Below are 26251 nucleotides of genomic sequence, written 5' to 3'. Positions count from 1 at the left end.
TAAAGTTGCAACATAGTATATTTTAAATTACTTTAAATGTATTGAATAACTCTGTATTTAACATTATAATCAGAGTGCATTAGACGTGAATATAATCAAAATAAGTGTACTTCTTTAAAGATGATTTAAAAATATAACATTTAATTTAAAACTGCTTTATTTCCTTAATATTATATATTAGTTACAGATAAAAAAATAAATAAAAACATAAAAACATATTATCAAGATTGAAGTCACATTTTTTAGTGTGAAGTGTACTTTTACGAGATCGTATGAATTATTTGTATTGAACGAGTGAATATTGATTTAAAATTCTGAAAGTTTCTCACACAAAAATATGATTTCCGAATTATTGCTTGTGAGTGCTTTTATGGAGTTTTTATAGTCTGTGGTTGCTAAACTTGTATGAAAAAAAAACAGCATAGTGAAAACAATAATAGCAATATGGATCTGTGAGGGTGAATGAATAAATGCAGAATTTTAATGCAAATTGTCCCTTTAAATGAGTGCACTTTAGCAGTTTATTGATTTCCTCTTCAATGGTGTAATCGATGTTGGTGGTTCCCTTGGAGTATAGACATCGTGCAAATAAATGCACAGTCAAAGCGTTCAAAGGATGAGTTCATTATACATTGATTTTGGCTCTGGTTTAAACAGCATGTTGTGCTGAAGTACAGGTCATGTGACATCACACTGCATGGTGTTAATTAGGTGTGAATTACATTAAACTGGTTTCGAGCGAAGGAAGTGAAGACAGGAAGAGAAAGCGACTGAATATTACTCTATAATTTCACACTGCTCTCCTCATTTCCTTTCCCTCCCTCCCTCCCCTCATCTCTCTCTCTCTCTCTCTCTCTCTCTCTCTCTGCATCCCATAACTGAACCCTCACACTGCAAACTTACACTCGCACCTCTGACTCTTCTGTGAGGGGAGACTCAGACCCCGAGTGGAGAAGCTCAGCCTCCCAGGCTGGATTTGCAGCGGGACTGGAGCGCAGCGCCACGTGGGTGCCTCGGGCTGCCCGGCGGGTGCGCGCCGGTGGCGGGAGAAAACCGGAGCAAGGAGGAGTTTGGCGCTGGGTCAGGGGAGTCAGGCAGGTGGCATGAGCAGGAGCAGGAGCAGGGGGTCGCTTTGAGCACCATGTGGGAATCGGAGGGTCTGCAGACATTCGGCATCGTATTGATCGTGTGCGCTTCACTCAAGCTGCTTCATCTGCTGGGGCTTATCAGCTTCTCTGAGGGTAAGAGAGAGAGATAGAGAGAGAGAGAGAGAGAGAGAGAGATGGGTTTCGGTTCCAGGGTTTGTGCAGCACAGATGTATTCTCATCAGTCCTGTCACAATGACAAATATCTAATTAAGTAATCGTTCAAAAGTTTTCAATGAGTGGGAATATATGGACGCACATGGAAATTCAAATGTGCACAATCTGAAAATATCCATAGAGGACTTCTAATATAACATATAGCTGCTTTTGTGCTCCACAGAAGATGAAGACAAAGTAAATGTTGACACACTTTGTGTTGTTGTGTAGGCATGGATGATTTGGTAAAAAAAAAAAAATCTAAATTTAATCTTATATTGGGATTAAAACTGAAAAGCATGAAGATATGTACAGTATAATCAGGGTATTGACATATGTCTGTATTTTTGTATTGCAAAGTTACAGTGCATTAAGCAAATCTGTCCACATTTCCTTATCTAATGTTATATACAGTAGCAAGCTGTTAATTTAATGTACAGACAGAAAATTCATTCTTGTGGTGATATGAAGTTGTTGCTTTTTACAATCTTACTATTATTTTCATGCAAAGATGGTGGAAAGTGTACAGTTATCATAGGATGGCATCAGAATATGAGGACAGTTGTGTTTTAGATGAAATGGTGATCAAGTGACACCTGGATGTACCATATTTTGCTATTAACATCATCATGCCAGAAGAATAGCATGAGACCTTTATTACTTCTGCTCTCGCAGTATCATGTCAATGACTGTTTATGATATACTACACATGTGCAAGTTTTTATCACTTTCTGACATTTCAGTGGGCAAGAATCTTTTGTATAAAGCTCAAAGACTAGCAACATCGTAGTTGCGCACACGTTTATGTAAGGGAAAAATTGTGAAATGTTTTATTTTGAAATAAATTATATTTTATATCTTTATTGAAATATTGTAAATATTTTTGTAAAAAAAAAAAAAAAAATATATATATATATATATATATATATAATTTAGTAAAAATTTATTCATTCATTTTGTATTTAAAATTTTATTTTGTTAAATATTTTGCTAAATATTCACTAGTTGCATGCACACATTTGTTTGTGTATTTATTTATTTATTTATTTTTGGTTATGTAGTTGCCCAAGATAAACGACAAAAGAATAGCGTTTATGTCTGCTATCTATGTATCATCCTAGTGAACTTTTATTGTTTTATTCACTTAAATAAATTTCTAGTGCTTTTCAGCATGGACAAGCAACGTTTGAAGAATGCTTCAAAACACTAGTTTGGGTTGTTTTGAAACGAAAATGCTATTTTTAAACTCATCCAGAATGTAGACGTCATCCTTCACACTATGATACAGACATCAGACCAGAGATCATTACTTTCTCTAGCTCTGGTGATTAAATGCACGCCCTGCAATCCAAATCCAGTTTGCTTTAAAAACGCTTCATTTTCCAGGTTGTATTTTTCCGTGTCTCAGTGGGTTTATTTCAATGGCTCATTTACTGTCAGTATTAGAGCTAATAGGATATCGGCTGAACAATGGATCTTATTACCTGAGTGTTGCTTTTCATTTATGAAATGTCAAACACTTTAGCATTTTAGGATTATATTACACTGTCTATCTAATGCCACTCTAAATGCCAACATCTTTTTCTTTGCTTAGTATGAAAGATGAACTTCCTTGCCTCTGTGACATAGATGATATTTGCATTGACCCCACTCACAGACAGCTAGTCTCAGTAAATGTTTCAGCCCTGATCTCAGTTATGAGCTAACGGGTGTCACTGACCCTAAATCAGGGGTCATCTGAACATTAAGGCTATTAGTGCTGTGAAACAATAGCGCAGGTTACAAGAGGTCGCATCTAATCAGTGTGTCAGTGAAGATAAATGCTGTCCAGTTGACCTGCGCTCGCACAGGTGGGCACACACACACACACACACACACACATTTCACGAGAGTGACTCAGAGACTCATAAAGATCCCTTGTCAGATTAACAGCGGCGCCAGACATTAACACAGAGAACATTGCAGCCGCGGCAGTGTGGTGCACTCACTCTTTGTTAAAGATTTAAAGGCTTGTAGCAGAGGTCTGTGGATGGATCTTTTTATAATAATCTGTCAGGTTTAAAAATAAAAATGTATCTTTTTATATTTTAATGTATGTATTCATGTTAATTTTTAAACATTGGTTTGTTTTTTATTTATTTGATAGCCCACTCAGTTATCAAAAACAAGCAAAACTCGTATAGGGTTGCACAAACACATTTTTTTTTTATTTTAATATTATTTATTAAAAACTTATGTATTTATTTATTTACAAAATACAGCTTTCATATAATGATGAAAAGCAAGAGTCCTTACCCTCTCAGTAATCGAAGACTAGTAAAACACCTAGACATTTTTTTTACAAAAACTATTTACATTTTTAATGAAAAGAATATTTTTTAATAAAAATTATTTAAAAATATATTTTTTTCTAAATATATTGCAAAATTTTTCATGAGTGCATGCATATGTTCTTTATTTGTTTATTTCACACTGTAATCAAAGACTAGTAAAACATACCTTTTTATTTATTAATTAAAAAAATATTCATTCATTTATTTATTTAAAACAATACTACTTTCATACAATGATGAAAACAGGAGTGCTTATTCCCTCTGTAATTTTATACTAGCAAAACACCAACACATTATTTGTCTGTACACATTATTTCTTTATTTAAAAATATGTATTTGCATTTTTTTACTTAAAAATATAATTATTTATTTTAAAATATATTTAGCAAAATTTTGCTAAATACTCAGTAGTCAAAACAAAACAACTACATGGTTGCACACAGCTTTATTTTAAAATTACAGTACATTATTGAAATGTATTCATTTATTAATTAAGCTAAATACTGCTGTCATAAAATGATGAAAAACAGGAGTGATTATATATAATCGAAGCACAATGCGAGCACATTGGGACACACACCACACCTCGCAATCTTGACTGGCAGCGCTTCAATTGAGATTCATTCTCCTGCAGACAGCAGAAGTCAAATAAAAGTGCAGTGTTCTTCAAATATCTCTGAACTCTCAAACTTCAGAATGTGCTTCATCTCTGTTTTACCCTCCGTCTCTTGAGAGTTGGATAAAAGCAGAAGGTTATGACTCTGGTTTAGTTCCCAGAGTTTGAGTGCTGAGCAGTTTGCTCGTGTTTGTTGTTTATATAGGCATCTTTATCTGTTGATTCAGCATATATACTGTTCCAAGATGTTATTTTCCAAGTCAGTCAAATCTGAAGTCTGAAGTCATGATCAAAACTTGACTTGCGCCTCAGGTTACAAGGTTGCAGTTCAGCCAAGACATGTCAAGTTTTGAATTTAAGACTCCAAAGGGCTTGCCATAATGTTGATTTAATTTTTTAATGCATTGCTTTATTAAAATGTATTATGCTGATGACAAATGTGTTTTGGCACAAGCCATAACAAGTAAATAATACAGCAAACATGTGCCAAACTTCCCATATGAAAGCAGCAGAGCTCGTTCAGTCCCAGTATCTCCTCATGTTCGGTGAGTTTTTGGGAGTGTTAATTTGTGTTCACAAGATGCAGGGTAACCGTTATCAGCAGAGCACATGCAAGAATAACATGTTCACCTGGAAACAAAAGCTTATTAACCTGCTTGAGTACTGTATCCATGAAAACAAGGGCAAATTTGACAGTCTTTGTTCATGTGACATACTTACCAATAGACTATAAATTGCTTTTTGCAGTGAATCTCAGGCTCAGTCTTCCAGCAGAGCTGCTTCTACAGCGACTGTCTAATGATGAAACAAAAGAGTGGAGCAATTAATGATGTGTATGTGAAAAAGAGATATCATTTTATTCATTTATAATTCATTTATTCATGTAAAGTGTTTATATTTGCTTGTCTATGTACTATAAAACATAAATATCTTATGTAGGATTTTGGTCAAAGTAGTCATATGATGCTTTTTTAAAGATCATTAGTTTGTGTATTTGGTGTAATATAATATGTTGACATGCTTTAATGTTCAAAAAACACTAATTATTTTTCACATACTGTACACTATTGTAGGTCCTCTCTCAAACACGTAGTTTTTTACAAAGTCCCTCCTTCGAATGTCGAGAGTCGCGTGACAGACACAGTGATGAAGCTCGTACTGTATGTGTTTGCAGTACATGAGCCACGCACGGTTAAGACAGCTGACTCCACTGTGTGACCGTGTCTCTCTCTCTCACACATGTGCACGTACACGCACACACACACACGTGATGCGCAAAACTTCGCATTTGAACATTCAATAGCAAATACTTAAACTAATAACAAAACATACTTCCAGTAGCTGATTCAGAAGTGGCAGATTGTCGTAGTAAAGTCAGAATGAGCTCCTCTCCTAGGTTCACGAAACGGTCGTCGATAAAATGCGTTGCTGTTCTGTTGTAAGTAATCTTAAAGATTCCTAAATGCATCTACTTTCGGAAGGCCAAATAAAGTGCTTTTGCTTTCTCCTAGAAACACACAGTATCTACCTGACATGACTGCTTCAACACTAACAGTGTTACTGAAACCACGCCTTCTTTCTTTGCATGAACATTTGGGCGGCATTATGCAAATATTTCCACATTGTGACATAGACATGTGGGGCGTGTTTAAACAAGCCGTTTTAGGCGGCATGGCAGAGTCGTAGCTTTGATAAAGAATATCTCTTTGGATTTGAGACTTTAGTCTTTGCAGCTTTACAGATCTTCTTCATGCACCAAGAGCTTGAGACACTCCAAAGAGAAAGGAAAATTTTTCAATCGCATCATATGACCCCTTGTATTCTTTATAAACAACTTAAAGGTATAGTTCAACCAAAAATGGAAATTTACTTAATATTTATTCATCCTCAGTCCCTCAGTGGATGAGTTTTTTTCTTCATCAGATTTGGAGAAGTGTATCATTGCATCACTTACTCACCAATGGATTACTCTGCAGTGAATGGGTGCCGTCAGAATGAGAATCCAAACAGCTGAAAAAAACATCATAGTAATCCACAAGTAATCCAAACCATCAATTAACATCTTGTAAAAGACAAATTACATTCTTGAAAGAAACTATTTCATGATTTTTGATGTGAGAGACAACAGTGGATGGACTTTATCACTGCAGAAAGCAATATTATGTGCTATGGGCTCTCATTCTGACGGCACCCATTCACTACAGAGAGCATCCATTGCTGAGAAAGTGATGCAGTGCTACATTTCTCCAAATCTGATGAAGAAACTCATCTACATCTTGTATGGCCTGAGGATGAATAAAACTTCATTTTTGGATGAACTGTTCCTTTAAGCTGTCATGTACTTCACACTTTATGGTGAAATTTTTGCTTCTAAGCTTGAAAACTAGTTAAAAGGAAATGGCAACAAGTCAAATGCAGGCTTATTTTGATGCATAAAATGAATAGTCATAGTGGGTGACTGAGCATTTATGTGGTGCAAAAAAGGGAAGGAAACTAAGTACTCTACAAAATCTATTTTAATTTAATAGAGGCCATTCATTTCAAGTTCAGCTAATTGCATTTGATATCAATTTAATCTATAATACATTATTTATTTATCTGTATATATGCTCATCATTTTACTGCATAAAAAATCAATTTGTATAAATGCCTTTTTAAAAAAGAAAGGTTCACATTTGTAGTAACGCTCATTTGCTTATACATAGCGTTTTAAGCGTTTTTTTTCTTTTGTAGATCTGGTCGACGTGACAAAACCTCACATTTGGTTAATTATAATTTTTTAGCAAACTCTTATGTTGTGGGAAGCTTTGTTAAAAGGCTAAGCAATTAGTCATATTGTTTCTCAAACATTTTTTTCTCTTTTTAAATCCCATTTTCACTTCATAGCTTTGAAGACGATGCGGTGCACGCGTATGATTACAGATGCGAGGCTTTCCGCCTGTAATTCGTTATTTTTCATCAAAACAATACAGCCAAATTTCCACCATCATCATTTCTTGACTTTAATTAATGAACTTAATGCGGGAAAATTATGCCAACTAATCCTGCACCCCGGCGTACTCTATGATTATTCATAGCAGGAAGATGCACAGCATCCAATATTTATGAGCTCACATTTCTGTAGGATTTTTTTTTTCTGCAATGTGCTTATCATTCTTAAGCATGCTTGTTTGCTTTGTTTTGTTTAGCTCTGACTAAACTTAATGCATCTCCATTTAATTTTGCAGAGGAAAAGCACGTCTTAATTTTATCCCAAGTATATTTCAGAAGTTTCCTGTATCTGCAGGTCAAGTAAAAGTGCTGACCTTGTGTTGTTAGTCGCAGCTTCATTAATCGGGGTGTCACCAGCTTCACACGTCCTATCTTAAATGATAGATGAGCTACAAGAGACTATCTGTGGCGCAAAGACAAGCTGATAATGTATTAGATCACAGACAAAGAGATCGCTGATAGTAAAGTGCACCTCATTCATCCGCTCCCCGACTCCACATGACTTCAACAATTGTATCTGCCAAGAACGTACACAAAATAACCTTTTCCTTCATAATTGCTTATCAGGATTTTACAGCAAGGAGCACATAAATCATATTGTCACATTTGAAGCGGTACCAAGAGTGCAGACTCTTTAATTAAAGCATGTTCACCAGTATGCAGAGCTGGATGGGGAATAGTGCTGGCGGTCTTTCAGTTATCAGGGGATTGGCTGTAATTGTGGGGCCAATCGTAAGGCTAATTATCTGCTCTAATAAATCAACACGGTTTCATTCGGGGTAACAAAATATCACTTTAAACATTATATTCTTTAATTAATGTCACAGCACAAGTCTAAAATAATTTATATATATATATATATATATATATATATATATATATATATATATATATATAGTTGTGTGTGTGTATGTGTGTGTGACCCTGGACCAGTCATAAAGGCCAATGTTGAAATTGAGAATTATCTGGTTTATTTATTAGAATTATCTGAAAGTTGAATAAATAAGCTTTCCATTAATGTATGGTTTGTTAGGTTAGGATTGGACAATATTTGGCTGAGATACAACTATTTGGAAATAGGGAATCTGAGGGTGCGAAAAAAAAAAAAAAAAAAAACAAGAGAAAATCACCTTTTAATTTGTCCAAATGTAGTTCTTAGCAATGCATATTACTAACCTACTAATAACTTACAAAATATCTTCATGGAACGTGACCTTTACTTGTTATAATGCTTCTTGGCATGAAAGATAAATGAATAATTTTGACCCATTAAATTTATTGTTGGTTATTGCTACAAATACACCTGTGCTACTTAAGACACACACACACACACGTAAGTCATGTATTTAATGTTTTAATTGCACATTTGTAATGATAAAGTTGCAATTTAGTACATTGTAAAAATATATGTATTTTATGTATTAACTTTAAAAACACACTATGGTTCAAATCTGGTACTTAATTTGCATTAAGTTACATTAAAATAGTGTACTTTAAAAAAGGATTTTATCATTGTTATGTTTTATTATTAAAACAATGATTTATGACATTCTTTAACATTCAGTCATGAAAGTGTCTCTCTTTAAGTACACTTCAGTGGCTTTTTATTGTAAGGGTATGTGTCATATACTGATTGTTTTTGTGTATCTTGAGTATTGCATTGATCCCATCAGTTGTAAATCTTAAAAGATAGCTACTCACCAAGTTTTAAAGTTTACGGTTGAACTAAAATGATACTTAAATGTACCAAGCATCTTTCTCAGAAGATGAGATTTCAGTTTAGCTTAGCTTGGCTCAATTTCTGTAGAGCAGCGGGTAGCTAAAATAAAAAATAAAGCATCTCTTTTAGACAGACTCTCAGACAGCTCTCACAGAAAAGCAGACTGAGTAATGGCAGAAAGAGCCGTGTTTGGTCAGACTCTGCGCTGGCTCTGTATTACAGCAGAATAAACACATGATGGCAAAGAATATATCTTCCAGCTGTACTCTTCAAACAAAAGCACCAGAAATGACTTGAGCATAGCTGGATGCATTTGTGTTGGCTTTCTGTACATGCATGAAAAGCCTTTGTTATTATATTTTCAAAAAAGGCCGTCGTTTCATGTCTCCTTTTCATGTCGTTGACCAAATGATAATGAAAGTCATTCAGGACCTTTTCATGGTTGTTTTGTCCCAACTTTCTCCTACTAACACTGCTGTTGTTTGTCTTGGGTAATGCTGAGGGAAGAAAGACCTGTCCTTTGTGTCTTCTGGCCATCTGTGCTTCATTACTGTTTGCTCTTTAAACTTTCTCATCTCAAAAGCCTTTCATATAAACCCCAATTATGAATGTGGAGAGAGAATCATTCATATTGGTGGATTTATTTTAAGAACCCATTTTTAAAGTGTAGACTCTGCTTCATTAGACACAATATATGTTATGTAGATCTGTATTGATGATCTAATGGATACTGACACTCAGTTTGATGGCTTTCTCATTCCACCTGTAAACACAGACAAGCAAAACAAACCATGCATTCAGAGTGTGAGATAAGTCCAAACCGATCGTCTCCAAAAGGCAAGCGAGCGATGTGTGTGGGTAATGGGAATTGTGATGTCAGGTTTGGTTGGTGTTGAAGCTCGAGTCGATGTTTCTGGCTGAAAGACAGACAAAGAAGATACTCGAGGCTTAATGCTTCATTGTATTAGCATCTCAACACATGGCTCAAAGCAATGACCTATAATAGAGACAGAACGCCTCTGAAATTGGTGCTGACGTTAATAGTCAGTGCCATTACAGATGAAAAGGGACAGCTATTTCCCACAATATTACCATGTGCAAAGTAAGAATACAGAACAGCTGGGTATTGCTGATGCATCTAACAAGCATACTAATGGATTTCGAAAATATATCATATAAATGTTAGGGCTAGAATTTTGTCATTATATGTCATTTATGTTATTCCAACTTTATTTTTTTTCCATGAACACTGTAAAGATCATCATTAGAAGATTATTAGAGTCCAAGAAAATACTGCTTGAGTTGTTGTACTTCAAATTTTATTGTTTAATCCATTGTGTTACTTGCCATTTCCTTCTTCCTGCCATCTTACTTCATTCTGCAACAGACTAAACTCAGGACATGCCTTATATGCTCTGTATGTTCTTCTTTAAGTCAACATGTCATGGAGACTTACCATGTAATGGAAGCACGAAACCAGCTGTTAACTGTCTACTTACAGGAAAATGTCATCTTTGACATGTCATCTTTTGACATGTCTACTTACAGGAAAATGTCATCGTTGACATGTCGCATTGAACCTTTTACTGTTATTAGGATAGAAAATATTTTTAGTCTTCAGTCTCTTATATGATTTGCATGAAAATATGCATTTATTAAATACGTTATATTTGAGTAAAAGTATATTTCTGCAGCCCTAACAACTTCAAATGATTATGTGTTTTTGTAGGCCAAATCTGGAAACAAGTTAGTATTTTATAACTTTCAGAAATAAATATTTGGTTAAATGTAAAAGAAAATGACTGTGGTCAACATACGCTCAAGATATTTACATGTTTTATTCTACAGCATTAAATTATGTAAGGCCATTTCTGCCATAACAAACAAAACTTAACTAAAGGGCAATTGTGAATTTTCATTGCAATATTCTGAAATTTTTTAGAATTGCACGATCTAAACTATCCATCCATCCATCATCTTCCGCTTATCCGGGGCCGGGTCGCGGGGGCAACAGTCTAAGCAGAGACGCCCAGACTTCCCTCTCCCTAGCCACTTCTTCCAGCTCTTCCGGGGGGACCCCGAGGCGTTCCCAGGCCAGCCGGGAGACATAGTCCCTCCAGCGTATCTTAGGTCTTCCCCGGGGCCTCCTCCCGGTGAGACGTGCCTGGAACACCTCCCTGGGAAGGCATCCAGGAGGCATCCGAAATAGATGCCCGAGCCACCTCAGCTGGCTCCTCTCGATGTGGAGGAGCAATGGCTCTACTTTGAGCTCCTCCCGAGTGACCGAGCTTCTCACCCTATCTTTAAGGGAGCACCCAGCCACCCGACGGAGAAAGTTCTTTTCGGCCGCCTGTATCCGGGATCTTGTCCTTTCGATCATGACCCACAGCTCATGACCATAGTTGAGAGTTGGAACGTAGATTGACCAGTAAATCGAGAGCTTTGCCTTACAGCTCAGCTCCTTCTTCACCACAACAGACCGGTACAGCGACCGCATTACTTCAGAAGCTGCACCGATCCGTCTGTCAGTCTCATTTTCCATCCTTCCCTCACTCGTGAACAAGACCCCAAGATACCTGAACTCCTCCACTTGAGGCAGGAACTCTCCACCAACCTGAAGTGGGCAATCCACCCTTTTCCGACTGAGAACCATGGCCTCGGACTTGGAGGTGCTGATTCTCATCCCAGCTGCTTCACACTCGGCTGCAAACCGTCCCAGTGCACGCTGAAGGTCCTGGTCTGAGGAGGCCAACACGACAACATCATCCGCAAAATGCAGCGACGAAATCGTATGGTCCCCAAACCGGACACTCTCCGGCCCTTGGCTGCGCCTAGAAATTCTGTCCATAAAAATTATGAACAGAACCGGTGACAAAGGGCAGCCCTGCCGGAGTCCAACATGCACCGGGAACAGGTCTGACTTACTGCCGGCAATGCGAACCAAGCTCTTGCTCCAGTCGTACAGGGACCGAACAGCCCTAAGCAGGGGGCCGCCGACCCCATACTCCCAGAGCACCCTCCACATGATGTCGCGAGGAACACGGTCGAATGCCTTCTCCAAATCCACAAAACACATGTGGACTGGTTGGGCAAACTCCCATGAACCCTCCAACACCCTGGAAAGGGTATAGAGCTGGTCCAGTGTTCCACGACCGGGATGAAAACCACACTGTTCCACCTGAATCCGAGGTTCCACTATCGGCCGAATTATCCTCTCCAGTACCCTGGCATAGACTTTCCTGGGGAGGCTGAGAAGTGTGATCCCCCTATAGTTGGAACACACTCTCCGGTCCCCCTTCTTGAAAAGAGGGACCACCACCCCGGTCTGCCAGACCAGAGGTACTGTCCCCAACCGGCATGCAATGTTGCAGAGGCGTGTCAGCCAAGACAGACCCACAACATCCAGAGACTTGAGGTACTCAGGGCGGATCTCATCCACCCCCGGTGCCTTGCCACTGAGGAGCTTTTTAACTACATCGATGACTTCAGCCCGGGTGATGGACGAGTCCCCAGCCACTGCTTCCTCAACGGAACACAAGTCGGTGGGATTGAGGAGATCCTCGAAGTATTCCTTCCACCGCCCTACGATATCCCCAGTTGAGGTCAACAGGTGCCCATCTCCACTGTAAACAGTGTTGGTAGGGCACTGCTTCCCCCTCCTGAGGCGTCGAACAGTTTGCCAGAATCTCTTCGAGGCCAACCAATAGTCTTTCTCCATGGCGTCACCGAACTCCTCCCAGGCCCGATTTTTTGCATCCACGACTACCGGGGCTGCAGTCCGCTTGGCCTGCCGGTACCTGTCAGCTGCCTCCGGAGTCCCACAAGCCATCCAGGCCCGAAAGGACTCCTTCTTCAGCTTGACGGCATCCCTTACTTCCGGTGTCCACCACCGGCTTCAGGGATTGCTGCCTCGACAGGCACCGGAGACCTTATGGCTACAGCTCCGAGCAGCCGCAGCAACAATGGAGGTGGAGAACATGGTCCACTCGGACTCAATATCTCCAGACTCCCTCGGGATCCAGTCGAAGCTCTGCCGGAGGTGGGAGTTGAAGATCTCTCTGACAGGGGGCTCGGCCAAACGTTCCCAACAGACCCTCACAGTACGTTTGGGTCTGCCGAGTCTGTCCAGCTTCCTCCCCCGCCATCGGATCCAACTCACCACCAGGTGGTGATCAGTTGACAGGTCCGCCCCTCTCTTCACCCGAGTGTCCAAGACATATGGCTGAAGGTCTGATGACACGACCACAAAGTCGATCATCGACCTCCGGCCTAGGGTGTCCTGGTGCCACGTGCACTGATGGACACCCTTATGCTTGGACATGGTGTTCGTTATGGACAAACCGTGATTAGCACAGAAATCCAATAACAGAACACTGCTCGGGTTCAGGTCAGGGGGGCCGTTCCTCCCAATCACGCCCCTCCAGGTGTCACTGTCACTGCCCACGTGAGTGTTGAAGTCCCCCAGTAGAACGACGGAGTCTCCAGTCAGTGCACTTTCCAGCACCCCTCCCAGAGACTCCAAGAGGGCCGGTTAGTCCGCCCGTAGGCACAAACGACAGTGAGAGACCTATCCCCGACTCGAAGGCGCAGGGAAGCGACCCTCTCATTCACCGGGGTGAACTCCAACACATGGCGGCTCAGCTGGGGGGCTATAAGCAAACCCACTCCAGCTTTCCGCCTCTCACCATGGGCAACTCCAGAGTGGTAGAGAGTCCAGCCTCTCTCAAGAAGTGTGGTTCCAGAGCCCAAGCTGTGCGTGGAGGTGAGCCCGACTATCTCTAGTCGGTACCTCTCCACCTCCCGCACAAGCTCAGGCTCCTTCCCCGCCAACGAGGTGACATTCCAGGTCCCTAAAGCCAGATTCTGTGTCCAGAGATCGGGTCGTTGGGGGTCTCGCCTTCGACTGTCGCCCGATCCACTATGCACCGGCCCCTTACGCTCCCTCCTGCAGGTGATGAGCCCACAGGAGGGCGGCCCCACGTCACTCCTTCGGGCTGAGCCTGGCCGGACCCCATGGGGGAAGGCCCGGCCACCAGGCGCTCGCATACGGGCCCCAACCCCGGGCCTGGCTCCAGGGTGGGGCCCCGGCTGCGCCATGCTGGGTGACGTCTCGCTCCTTGATGTGTATGTTAACATAAGGGGTTTGTGAACTGTTCTTAGTCTGGCCCGTCACCAAGGACCTGTTTGCCTTGGGAGACCCTACCAGGAGCATATAGCCCCAGACAACATAGCTCCCAGGATCATTCGGGTACTCAAACCTCTCCACCACGATATTGGTGACAGTTCAAGGAGAGGCGTTCTAAACTAAATTCAGAGAAAAAAAATCAGAAGTGTGAGATGTGATGTATGAATTGCGAGATAAAAAGTCACAATTGCCTTTTTTATACCATAACAGAATTGCGAGATGTAAACCTTTTTACAAAAAAATTATATATTTAAATAACATTTATTGCATACTAAGTACAGTTAAAATCTATTATAGATTTGAGACTTTCTGATATAGAAATTATAATTAAACTTTGGCATACTACTTGTGCAAAATGCACATTTCTTAATATTAAGTCTAAAATGTGTTTTAATGTCACTTTTGATGAGAATTGTATGATCTTTGAATAATATCAGTCTTTAAATGCAAAATATTTAAAGTGTATCTGAAGTGTACTTGCAATAGTTCCACTTGCAATAGTATATTCAAATATACTAAGCATATCATTAATTGTACTTCAGCACTACTTCCACACAATCAAAGTGCAAAATTAGTTGCTCCAATTTAGCAGACTTTAAGTACACCAGTTTAGTACACTAAAGGTACAATTGCAGGGCATTTTATTAAGTACATAAATGTGCAAATTTATTTTTAGTATACTTGGCATGAAATAAATGTATTTCAAATACATTTAAGTATATTTATTTTTCGCTAGGGAATGGCTTTCCATATAAAATATCCTTTGTGATATTTTTTTAGCTTTTCCTTGTCTTGAAAAAGGCTTACAAGTTGCTAATGGTAATAATGCTAATAATAAAATAATTGCAGATGTCATTGTGGATGTTAAACATCATGGCATCAAACAGGTAAAATACTCTTTAGTCAGTTTTATCAAGTTTATAATCACACTCTTGCATGCTATTCTGTTAGAAATATCAGAAGCTTAAAGGTGACGACATAGATTTTTACTTCTGGTAATTTGTATTTATAGGCTTCAGAATTCATAAACATTGCGTTCATTTGTGAAGATTATCTTGATGAGGGAATCAGGGAGATGCTAACTTGCAGGTTGGTCTACAAAAATCATCACTGCAGTGCTCTATGTTGTGCCGGTCAGGATGCTCAAACAAACATGCCACAGAGGAACAGTTTCTATAGACTTTAGGGGAAATGAACTTGAATTTGTAGCTGATTCTGTACATTAGACAGAGATAAGTTAAATTAAAATAAGAAAAAAAAACTGACACACAATAGATTTCAGAAAAATAAAATGCTTTTTGTTCCGGTTGAACTGAAGCACTAAAATTGAACCAGTTGACCATCTATCACGAACACGTTTGCCATTTTCTGCACCATTACCTGCTAAAGGTGTCTGATGTCATTTGTTTTGCTAAATGTGCAGAAATGTATTCAAGTCCATCTTTGAGCAGGAGCAGATGTGTTGCTGAGTGCTTCATTACAGCACATCTGCACAGGGTGTCCATTACTAACAGTCAGCTTCAGCAGGTGGGAGGGAAGTGTTTTTACATCAGCACTGCCAAAACGCTCTATACTGCAGGTTCAATACAAGTTAGGCTCAATCCACAGTACAGCTGTGTGAGAATATAATTCCTATTTTGCGACAATACAAGCAATCTTGCAGTTGAGATATCTCCCTGCTTGAGTTTACTGCATGTATGCGGATAAAGTTGAAAATATCAACGTCAACTTTACATAAAGAGATGGTAATAATATAATATAGTTACATTTTGCAATGAGAAAAAAAATCAGGCAGTTGGAAATTGCTTTGCATTCTTTTACATGTATATGAATAAAGTTGAAAATAATATACACTCACTGGCCACTTTATTAGGTACACCTTGCTAGTACCGGGTTGGACCCCCTTTTGCCCTCTTAATTCTTTGTGGCATAGATTCAACAAGGTGTTGAAAGCATTCCTCAGAGATTTTGGTTCATATTGACATGAGAGCATCACACAGTTGCTGCAGATTTGTTCCACCACGTTCCACCACATCCCGAAGCTACTCTATTGGATTAAAGGAATAGTTCGCCTAAAAATGATATTCAAGCCATGATTTACTCACCCTCAAGCCATTCGAGATGCATATGTCGATCTTTTTTCAGACGAACACATTTTCAGTTATTTTAGAAAATGTTTTACATCTTTTAGTGGTTATAATGTGTAGCTATGGGGCTCACCTCTTTGAAGTTCCGAAATGTGCATGCATCCTTCTCAAAAGTAATCCATCCGGCTCCAGGGGGGTAAACGAAGGCCTCTTGATGGTAATCCGTGCGGTTTTGTCGTAAAAATATACATATTTTAAACTTTATAAACGAAAATATCTGGCTTCCGGCCACGGTCGACGCGCGTTCACGGGAGAAGGATGTCGGCGTATGACGTATGGCGTATCGTAGGAAGCGTCGTGACGTAGAACGAACGCGCCAGCGCAGCCAGAGAGCAGAGCAAAACAAAACTACACTTGGGATTTCCGTGAAGAGTTATATAAAAGAGTATTTAAAAGAAAATGTCGGAGGATTTTGATATTAGAGAAGAGGATATTCAGTTTTTGGCTCAGCCCTATCTGTTTGAACCGGAGTACAGTGATGAAGAACTCAGGCATATGGAGGCGGCTGCATCAGCAGTGGCACAACTAACAGCCTCAAATAGACAGAGAGTCCGGGAGACATGGTGGTGCTCATGCAGGAGATGTGAGGCCATGCCAACAGAGATCGAGAGTGTTTGCTGCCATGAATGGAAAACTGGAATGCCAACTTTGGAAGCCATTGATGCCGCTATTGAGATGACTGAGTCCAATTGTGTTACAGAAGATGATGGCTTTCCGCCTTTGTTGAGCCAAAGTGTTCTTGAAGTTATCTTCCGTTTACCTCGCATAAACTGGAGACGTCGTCCAAGGCCTGAAGGAACCGGGGGCAGACTAACGGTGGAGTAAGTTTCGTTTTGAGCAAGTAATATGTTATTACAGGTGCGGCTGATCTATGTTATTCACAAATTGCATTTATTTTACAGTCAATTTCGTCTGGTAGCATACAGAGTTGTGCTTGAATGGATGCTGAAAGGAGCAAAACTAGGAAGAGGAAACCGTAAAGTTCTTCCCTCCTGTGTTGTTCAAGCCATAAGGGAAAAATACCCATCCCCGTCTGGATCCTATGTGGGTTTCAGAGAAGCAGATGATGCCTTTGCCATGATGTAGTGTACAAGTCTGCTACCTACTACATTATTTTTTTTGAATAAATACATATATTTCATATACTTTGTTTCCTGTGATGTTTAATTCAACAACTACATTGATTCAACCATGTTTATTTTGTGTTTAACTGGTAAACAAAATTTGTTTCAATTTTTGTAAATACAAATTTTTAAAATTTTTCTGTGTGGCTTTTGAAGTTCAGAAATAAATAATATTACACATACTTTTTTAAAAAAAGAAATGTTACTGATTTTAATTTCTAAACTGTTGCTATTATCACATCAATGCTTTTTCTTCAAGACAACAGTAATGTAACATGACATATAATAAAAAAAACAAGGAAATGTTAGATAAAAATAACTTTAAACTAAAAAAGATAATAAACAGTGCCCAATAATACTTTTATTAAATTCCCACTAAGGCACAAGAGTCTATGTAAAGCATTGTGTAGAGCCTTTACTTAGAAAATCTTGACTGGTGCTTTGAAATGGCATCTTCTTTGGCAGGTTTTGGCTTTCGTGCAATGTTTGCTGGTAATGTGGGAACAGTGAGTTGAGATGACTCGTCTGGAACAACAATGTTTGGGTTTCTACGGTACTCCAGAACTACATTAACCAGTTTATCTCTAAATGTTTGTGTGGTTGGTTCAAACAGTTTCTTAGCTACCCACTCCTTGGAGTGCTTGGGAAACACAACATTGTAGCGTTGTACTCCTAGAAAGAAACAAGACATACATGTTACTGTACTATATATTATTAGACTAATGTTAAACTACTGACCCATAAAAAAAAGCACTTTGCATTAAATTTCATAATTTGGAATTCACTATTGTTTTAAACTTTTGTTGTTGTAATGTTCTTTACTTACCAGAGGTGGTTGTGGCCTGTTTGCGATGTACATTTTCATTATGATCCATAATTGCAAGCTGTGTGCGTGCAAACATGGAAGAGTAATGAAAGTGCAAGTTCTTCGGACAGTACTTAAGTAGCATGGAGTGGAAAACTTCAAGCTTGCCTGTAAAATAAGGAAACATAATTAGTCTGGTGTTCTAAATAATCACTTTCCATATATACACACAATGTGATTTTGGTGTAACATACCTGTATGCTTAAACAGGGACATTTGCTGCAGGTCCTTCAAAATACCTTTGTCCAGAACTATTTTCTCCAGCGTATGGTATGCACGAGACTCTTTCATAATCCACCTCTTCCGTCTCTGTTGGTCAGGATTGAGGGCAGGATGGAGACATCTCTGTTCTAGGCCATCTTCGGTCCAACTATGTTCCCCAGAGATGTGATGAAGTATTGACTTCCATTTCCAGATTAAGTCCTACAAAACATAAGTTAAACAATTCATTATTTAATTTTAATTAAATCTACATCATCTTTGTAATGTTATATGGTGTACAAATTAAAACTTACTTCAGGGTCACCTTCACAACTAGAGCAGCAATACCACAAATGGTTGCAGATGCACTTGATCCAAGGCTGGAGATCTCTGTTGTCTTTGTATCTTGACAAGGACAGTAATTTCTTTAGCAACCCTGAGAAAACATTATTGATACGGTAATTACACAAAATATAATTGAATGTATATATACAAAGTACTTTTTTAATTACTAAAAGTAATCCTTGAGTAAAGGTTCACATTCAAACTAATTTTGAAAATTAAAAACAGTGTAGTTCATTTACAGATTTAAATTTTATCTGACACAATTTCTTACCCTTCACCACATGCCAAATGTCAAACTCATGGTGAATTAATGGATAATCCTCCCGCATGATCTTTCTTATGGATGGTGATCTGTCAGTGGTCAACACATCTACTTTGATGCCTTTCTCCAAAATTTGATTTAGGCCTCTTTTAAACCCAATGGGCTCCATGGCCGCTGAGCTAGATGCTTCTGTCACCTAAAAAAATTTAAGACACAACAAATATATTCTTTATATTAAGTATAAACAGGTTTTGTCTTTCTTTATAGTGTTTTCATTTAGGGTGTAATAAGTATAATATTCTGTATGTTTGTACATTACTTTACAAAGTATATTACCATTTGTGGTGTTTACTAATTAAAACTTTGCATAATTTTATACTGTATATATCAACATGTACACTCACCTGCACCAACTCAAAGTGTACAGTTTTATCCGTTGTGTCATCCATAAGGCTGTATGTGTTATATTTTGCTGAAAAACCAGGGCTGTAGCAGGTAGGACATAAGATGAAACAATAAACTTTTTGTTTTTCATATTTCTTTTAATTATTGAAAGAAAGGTGTCTCATTTACCTGTCTGATCTCCCATCCCCAGATAAATGCACCTCATTCTGTAATGCATTTTGAAGCTGTAAATCGTTCAGAATCCAAGCTTGTTTTTCTTTGTAAGTAGCATCAACTGCAGGAATGAGGTATGAAGACTGCATTGAATAGAAAGCGGTTTTCTTTGGCACCTGTAAGTTCAGCAGTGCAGCCCAATCAGCAATGTTGACATAAGTTGCACCACTGAATAGGACACTTGCAGAAACCAGAAGATTGTTTAAAGGCATTCCCCGAACATCTTCACATGAACTCCAACGGCCCTGATGTTTGTTCTCGCATTCCCACAGCACTTCGATACGGCTCCCATTGGATTTTTTCTCGGTTCCAGTAATTAGTGCTCCACAATCCTGACATCTTCTAAACATCTTCATCACATTTGATTCGTTTACGATCCATTTTCTTTCCTTCCACTTCTCATTTTCTCTATCGTCCTCTGTAGTTGTAGTTGACGTTGATGATGTTGAGCTGGCAGGAACAAAACTTGAGTCCTTGTCTGATGGACATTGCATTGAAAGCATGCTGATATCGAGATCACAATCTTCAGATTGTAGTTCAGTCTGTGATGTCTGATCCTATGTGACAGACAGTAAATTGTAATCACAATTTTTAATTATAAAAATAGTGTTTAAAATCACACATTATTATAATCTACACATAGATACATTTTTCTAGTAATAATTAGAATTTTTTTTTAGATATTTAGATATCACAACTGACATAACTATCATAACTTGAAAAAAATGTTTGCATGATAAAACACTTACTAAGTACTTACCGACTGATATAAACTTATGGGGGGTAAGGCTATGTATGTCCCAGATGTTGATGGACCTGTCCTTCTGTCAAATGATTCTGGACTTATAAGCGTGAACTTGATTCCAGCCATAATTCCTTGATTCTCTTCTTTGCTTCTATGTTTAACTGGAGTTGACTGTGGAACACCCTCTAGTGCTGATATATCCAGGACAACTTTCTCCTGATCTTTTTCAGGTGATGTGCAAAGCAGATTTGGCTGAGCCTGTACAGCAGGATCCCTTGGTGTTTCCTAAAACAATTCATAATGCAATAGTACATGTTTACATACATGTAAAGGTTAAAGTGAAAGTAATTTAACTAAAAGTAATTATGTAAACCACTGTTTGACAACATAATCCAAACAACACGACAACTGGGCAAAACATTGCGTGACAAAACGCATATGAGTACTTACTGACTGATAGAAACGTATTGGGGGGAAGGCAATGTATGTCCCAGATGTTGATGGACCTGTCCTTCTTGGAATTGATTCTGGACTTTTAAGCATCAATTTGAGTCCTGCCACAACTCCTTCATTCTCTTCTTTGCTGCTATGTTTGACTGGAGTTGACTGTGGAACACCTTCAAAAAATGCTGATGCACCCAGGACAACTGTCTCCTGATCCTTTTGTGTAACTGTGTAACAGAGACTTGACTGAGTAGTAACATCAGGATCCCCCTGTGCTTCCTACAACAATAGATTGTACATGATTACATTTTAAAAGAAAAATTAAATATTTATACAACAGAAAAGTGTGTCCATGATATTTTAACGTCATGTCTTATCTTAAAACGTTAACTAGAACTTAATTAGTATTCGGTAAAATTAGGAAATAAAATGTTTAATGTCCCTTAACTTACTTATTATGATGTAATGTACAGACAGACGATTGTAATCGTGAAATAAGTCCCTAATGTGTGATACAAGACTGTATGGACTTATATAACAACCTGCTGCATATACATTATCCCTTACATGTAGCATCACAATCAATACACAAAATAATACACACTACAGTACAGAGTACTCAATACATACCGGATTTTGCGGGAAAAGCAGCACAGGTACAGGCACGGCTGACGATTTCAGAAGTGGTTTTGTTTTTCCAATCTTTGCCTCGTAATCGTCTGGACTGAAATGTTCACTGCACATCCGATATTGCAAGAGTTTTTCCTTTGGTGTATTTATATCCCAACCAATAGCGAGCAGCCATAACTGCAATCGCTCAGAATCATGTACTGGGAATCGGTGAAATGCTACTGGTGCATCTTCCTTTGATGCCCGCGCGCGTAACCTTACAGTTTTACATATGTTTAAGCATCCAGGGTAGATGCAGGCCCGAACCATTTTAAGCCTAATAAAAAACTTAAGTATAGCTAAATCAAATAACTCTTCACGGAAATCCCGAGTGGAGTTTTGTTTTGCTCTGCTCTCTGGCTGCGCTGGCGCGTTCGTTCTACGTCACGACACTTCCTACGATACGCCATACGTCATACGCCGACATCCTTCTCCCATGAACGCGCGTCGACCGTGGCCGGAAGCCAGATATTTTCGTTTATAAAGTTTAAAATATGTATATTTTTACGACAAAACCGCACGGATTACCATCAAGAGGCCTTCGTTTACCCCCCTGGAGCCGGATGGATTACTTTTGAGAAGGATGCATGCACATTTCGGAACTTCAAAGAGGTGAGCCCCATAGCTACACATTATAACCACTAAAAGATCTAAAACATTTTCTAAAATAACTGAAAATGTGTTCGTCTGAAAAAAGATTGACATATGCATCTCGAATGGCTTGAGGGTGAGTAAATCATGGCTTGAATATCATTTTTAGGCGAACTATTCCTTTAAGATCTGGTGACTGTGGAGGCCATTTGAGTAAAGTGAACTAATTCTGGAAGTAGCCATCAGAAGATGGGTACACTGTAGTCATAAAGGGATGGACATGGTCAGCAACACTACTCAGGTAGGCCATGGCATTTAAAAGTTGCTCAGTTGGTACTAAGAGGCGCAGAGTGTGGCAAGAAAATATACCCCACACCATTACACCAGCAGCAGCAGCCTGAACCATTGAGACAAGGCAGGATGGATCCATGCTTTCATGTTCTTTAAGCCAAATTCTGAACCATCTGAATGTAATAGCAGCAATCAAGACTCATCAGACCAGGCAACATTTTTCCAATCTTCTATTGTCCAGTTTTGATGATCCTGTGTGAATTGTAGTTTCTGTTTCCTGTTCGTAGCTGACAGGAGCAGCACCCGGTGTGGTCTTCTGCTGCTGTAGCTCATCTGCTTCAGGTTTCAACATGTTGTGCATTCAGAGATGGTGTTCTGCATACCTCGGTTGTAATGAGTGGTTATTTGAGTTACTGTTGCCTTTCTATCGTCTTTAACCAGTCTGCCCATTCTCCTCTGACCTCTGACATCAACAAGGCATTTTCATCCACACAACTGCCGCTCACTGGATATTTTCTCATTTTTGGACCATTCTCTGTAAACCCTAGAGATGGTTGTGTGTGAAAATCCCAGTAGATCAGCAGTTTTTGAAATACTCTGACCAGCAGTCTGGCACCAACAACCATTCCACGTTCAAAGTCACTTAAATCCTCTTTCTTCCCCATTCTGATGCTTGGAGCTTCGTCTTCACCACATCTAGATGCCTAAATGCATTGAGTTGCTGCCGTGTGATTGGCTGATTAGTAATTTTTGTTACCAAGCAATTGAACAAGTGTACTACCTAATAAAGTGGCCATTGAGTGTATATATTCAAATTTATATATAGCTGGCCAATATATACAGTAGTTATACATACGATATAAACAATCACACAAAATGAGATTTGCTCTGTATGGATATACTGTATGTTTGCAGGTAAAATAGGATGTACAATACAGTATATTTATCCTTTATATTGCTGTATAATTTTATATTTTATATATATTTATGATTTTAAATTGCTGTTATATTACTATGTATTGCTGGCCTATATACAGTAGTTTACATTTTATAAAAATCGAGCAGTTGAGATTTACTTTTTAGCACATACCGCTAAAAAAGTGCATACATAAGTATTTATGTAAGGTTGGGTAAGTCAAGTAGATGTATAATTAATTATTAATTTAATTAATTTGAGTTACGAAACCGGTAAGCTCTTCTTCAATTTATAACAATTTGGTTTCATGGGAAGCCGAATTGCTTGTGTATTATTTAAATTGAAATGTTCTTACATTTTTGCAGTCGTTTTAGAGTTAGAAGTTGTACTATGTTGTCTTATGTGATGAAGTTAACAGAACAGAAGCAGAAAAGGTTACAAGGTGATTTTTTTCACATTAAAGTCATGTTATCATGCATATTGTTTGTTTTGTGTCAGCTATGTTTGCAGATTTTCCCTATTTTCTTCCATCTTAAGTGCCTCTCTGTAACTCTGACATTCACGTAACTTCTGTGCTTAATTGAGCTTCACTTATACTGAATCCAAAACATACCTCAACCATTTGAACTTTGAGTGAACCAATGTGAAGCTTTTGGACATAAATGAGCACTATAGTGTGCAGGTTTGAAAATAAGTAGTCCACTTCCTTTTATACTTAATACACCCTTTATAGCAAGTAATACACCTTCAAGACAGATAATATCATTCATATACTGTAGCTGTTTGTGTGAGCTTGCATTGCCTCTATCTCTTTGACCTTGTCAATATCCATAATAAAACTGATTTAAGCAGTGTCTAATGCAGCTCTTGGGTGCCTTATTTTATCTGTAGCTCTAGAAAGCATGCTTGTCCTTCTTGAGTTGTGGTCTCTTTGGGCAATGAGCTGTTTATTCTTCGTTTCTGAGGCAGCGTTTTTGACGGCACGAGCAGGTGGTTGTTTCTAGGAGCCGACTGGAGAGTAGTGAGGTATTGACTCTCGCAGGAACTGAAAGCTGTGAAGTGTCCAGGCTCATAAAAGCGCACTTGTCCGCGCTGAGGCGCGTATGCATTATAGATGTGGAGAAACACTGAGAAAATGTGACGGGTGGCAGCAGGAAGGAGGACGTCATAAAATTAGGACTCTGAGGAAAATGTTGAAACAATGAAACTATCCAGACCTCATCATATACCGAACCACACAAATGTGCTATATTTTTAGAGAATTGATGTATGTTATATAATTCTACACTTTTTCACACATATTGTCATATTGGCATATTTAGTTTTTAATTGATTCTAATAACTAATAAAGTCTCAATTTTATATTCTTCCTTAACTGTTTTATTTATTAATAATTCAGTTGAAAATTCGGTGCTATTTAATGGGTTACAGAAACTACCAGTTAAAAAAAACAAAAAAAACGTTTTCAACAATGATGATAATAAGAACTGTTATTAATAATTGTGCACCAAATCAGAATATTAAAAGGATGTCTTAAGGATAATGCCACTCTGAAGACTGAAAATGCTGAAAATTCAGCTTTGCTTCAAATGAACACATTGCATTTTAAAATAAATATTTAAATTGAAAACAAATACATTTTAAAATATATATTTAAATAGAAAACAATGAAAAACAATATTTCACAATGTTTTTACTCTATTTTTCTTCAAATAAATGCAGCCTGTGTGGGCATAAGAGACTTCTTTCAAAAACATTAAGAAATCTTAATTATTCCAAAGATTTGATTTGATGTTCTTTTTTACCATGTATGATCAAAATTGTAATCAGTTGAACTTTAACATTTATAAATGCCATACTGAGGACCTAAGAGGCACAGAGTTATAGGAATGACCTTCACAGATATATTGCATTAGTTCATAAGGCTCACACTGTGTTTTCTGTGTTAATCATGTGCTGAAACTTTTGATGCACTCAAGAGACTCTTTAGGATTTATACTGTATATGAAATGACTTGAAGGCATGTTATGGGATAGATATAAATCTCACGTCTGATAGATATACGAGCCCACTGTCACCCGCTGCACACAGCAGAGTTTTGTTGATCTCAGCAAGAATTTTCCTGAGAACGGCAAAAATGTATCATGACCGACTCGCCTTGTTCTTACATTGATGGAATGATATCAGGCATGAAGCATGCTCGTTTATTAATTATCTCACGTTAACATTGATTTTAAAGATGAATGTTTTGTCATGTTATACTTGAATTTATGCTAGCAAACTAAACTTAGTATTACGGTGCGATATGGTGCCATTTTCTCTGCATGGCATGTTTAATAGTTCCACCTTTGATCTGAACCAAAGCATATATCAATAGTCAAGAAAGAAATCCCAGGACTTTATGAATGAGACCTGAGACATCATTTCATTTATTTTGTGCATGCTGAATCCTATATGATCATACATCAGGACAAAAACACTGCATATACTGTATATCTCATGGTAGGAGCACAGTGCAGCGTCCTTAAGGATTTTTGGGTGGGTCTTTAATTTAGACTGAACTCTTTAGTTAAAGTACCATAACTACCAAGTCAACCCTGTTGGTTACTGCTGTTACCACCCATACCAGTGATCTCAATCGCTTGTCAAGCGTCTCATCCCATCTGCCAGAAGAGCAGCTTTCTACTCAGAAAGGCATATATTCCATCACTTCTTCTCTTGCTGAGCATCAAGGTCTTTCTTTGAAATAACTTCTGTTGTTTCATACTGTAAGTCAGCACTGATAATAGTCACCAAGTAGTTTGAGGTACTCCACCAGTCAAAAGAATGGACAAAAAAAAAATGGTTTGGCTGTATTGAGCTCTTCCGTGGGCCTCGAGATCACCTC

At 38.5% G+C, this 26251-nt stretch overlaps 1 protein-coding gene across 6 annotated transcripts in view; it reads left to right on the top strand.

The window, feature by feature from the left end:
* kcnip4a (potassium voltage-gated channel interacting protein 4a) overlaps positions 1-26251 on the top strand; it is a 207706-nt gene that overhangs the window by 154357 nt on the left and 27098 nt on the right. Inside the window, exon 1 of one of the 6 annotated variants that reach the window (XM_059538759.1) lies at positions 868-1241. The exons of the other annotated variants lie outside the window; for them this stretch is intronic. Within the exon in view, the coding sequence (XP_059394742.1) occupies positions 1142-1241 (100 nt within the window). The 5' untranslated portion in view covers positions 868-1141. Of the gene's footprint in view, positions 1-867; positions 1242-26251 lie in introns of those variants that run through there. 6 annotated transcript variants of the gene reach the window in all.

Source organism: Carassius carassius, chromosome 3, assembly GCF_963082965.1.
Source record: "Carassius carassius chromosome 3, fCarCar2.1, whole genome shotgun sequence".
Classification (NCBI taxonomy): domain Eukaryota; kingdom Metazoa; phylum Chordata; class Actinopteri; order Cypriniformes; family Cyprinidae; genus Carassius; species Carassius carassius.
Note: the sequence above shows the minus strand (reverse complement) of the source record. Positions and strands in the feature narration are given on the sequence as shown.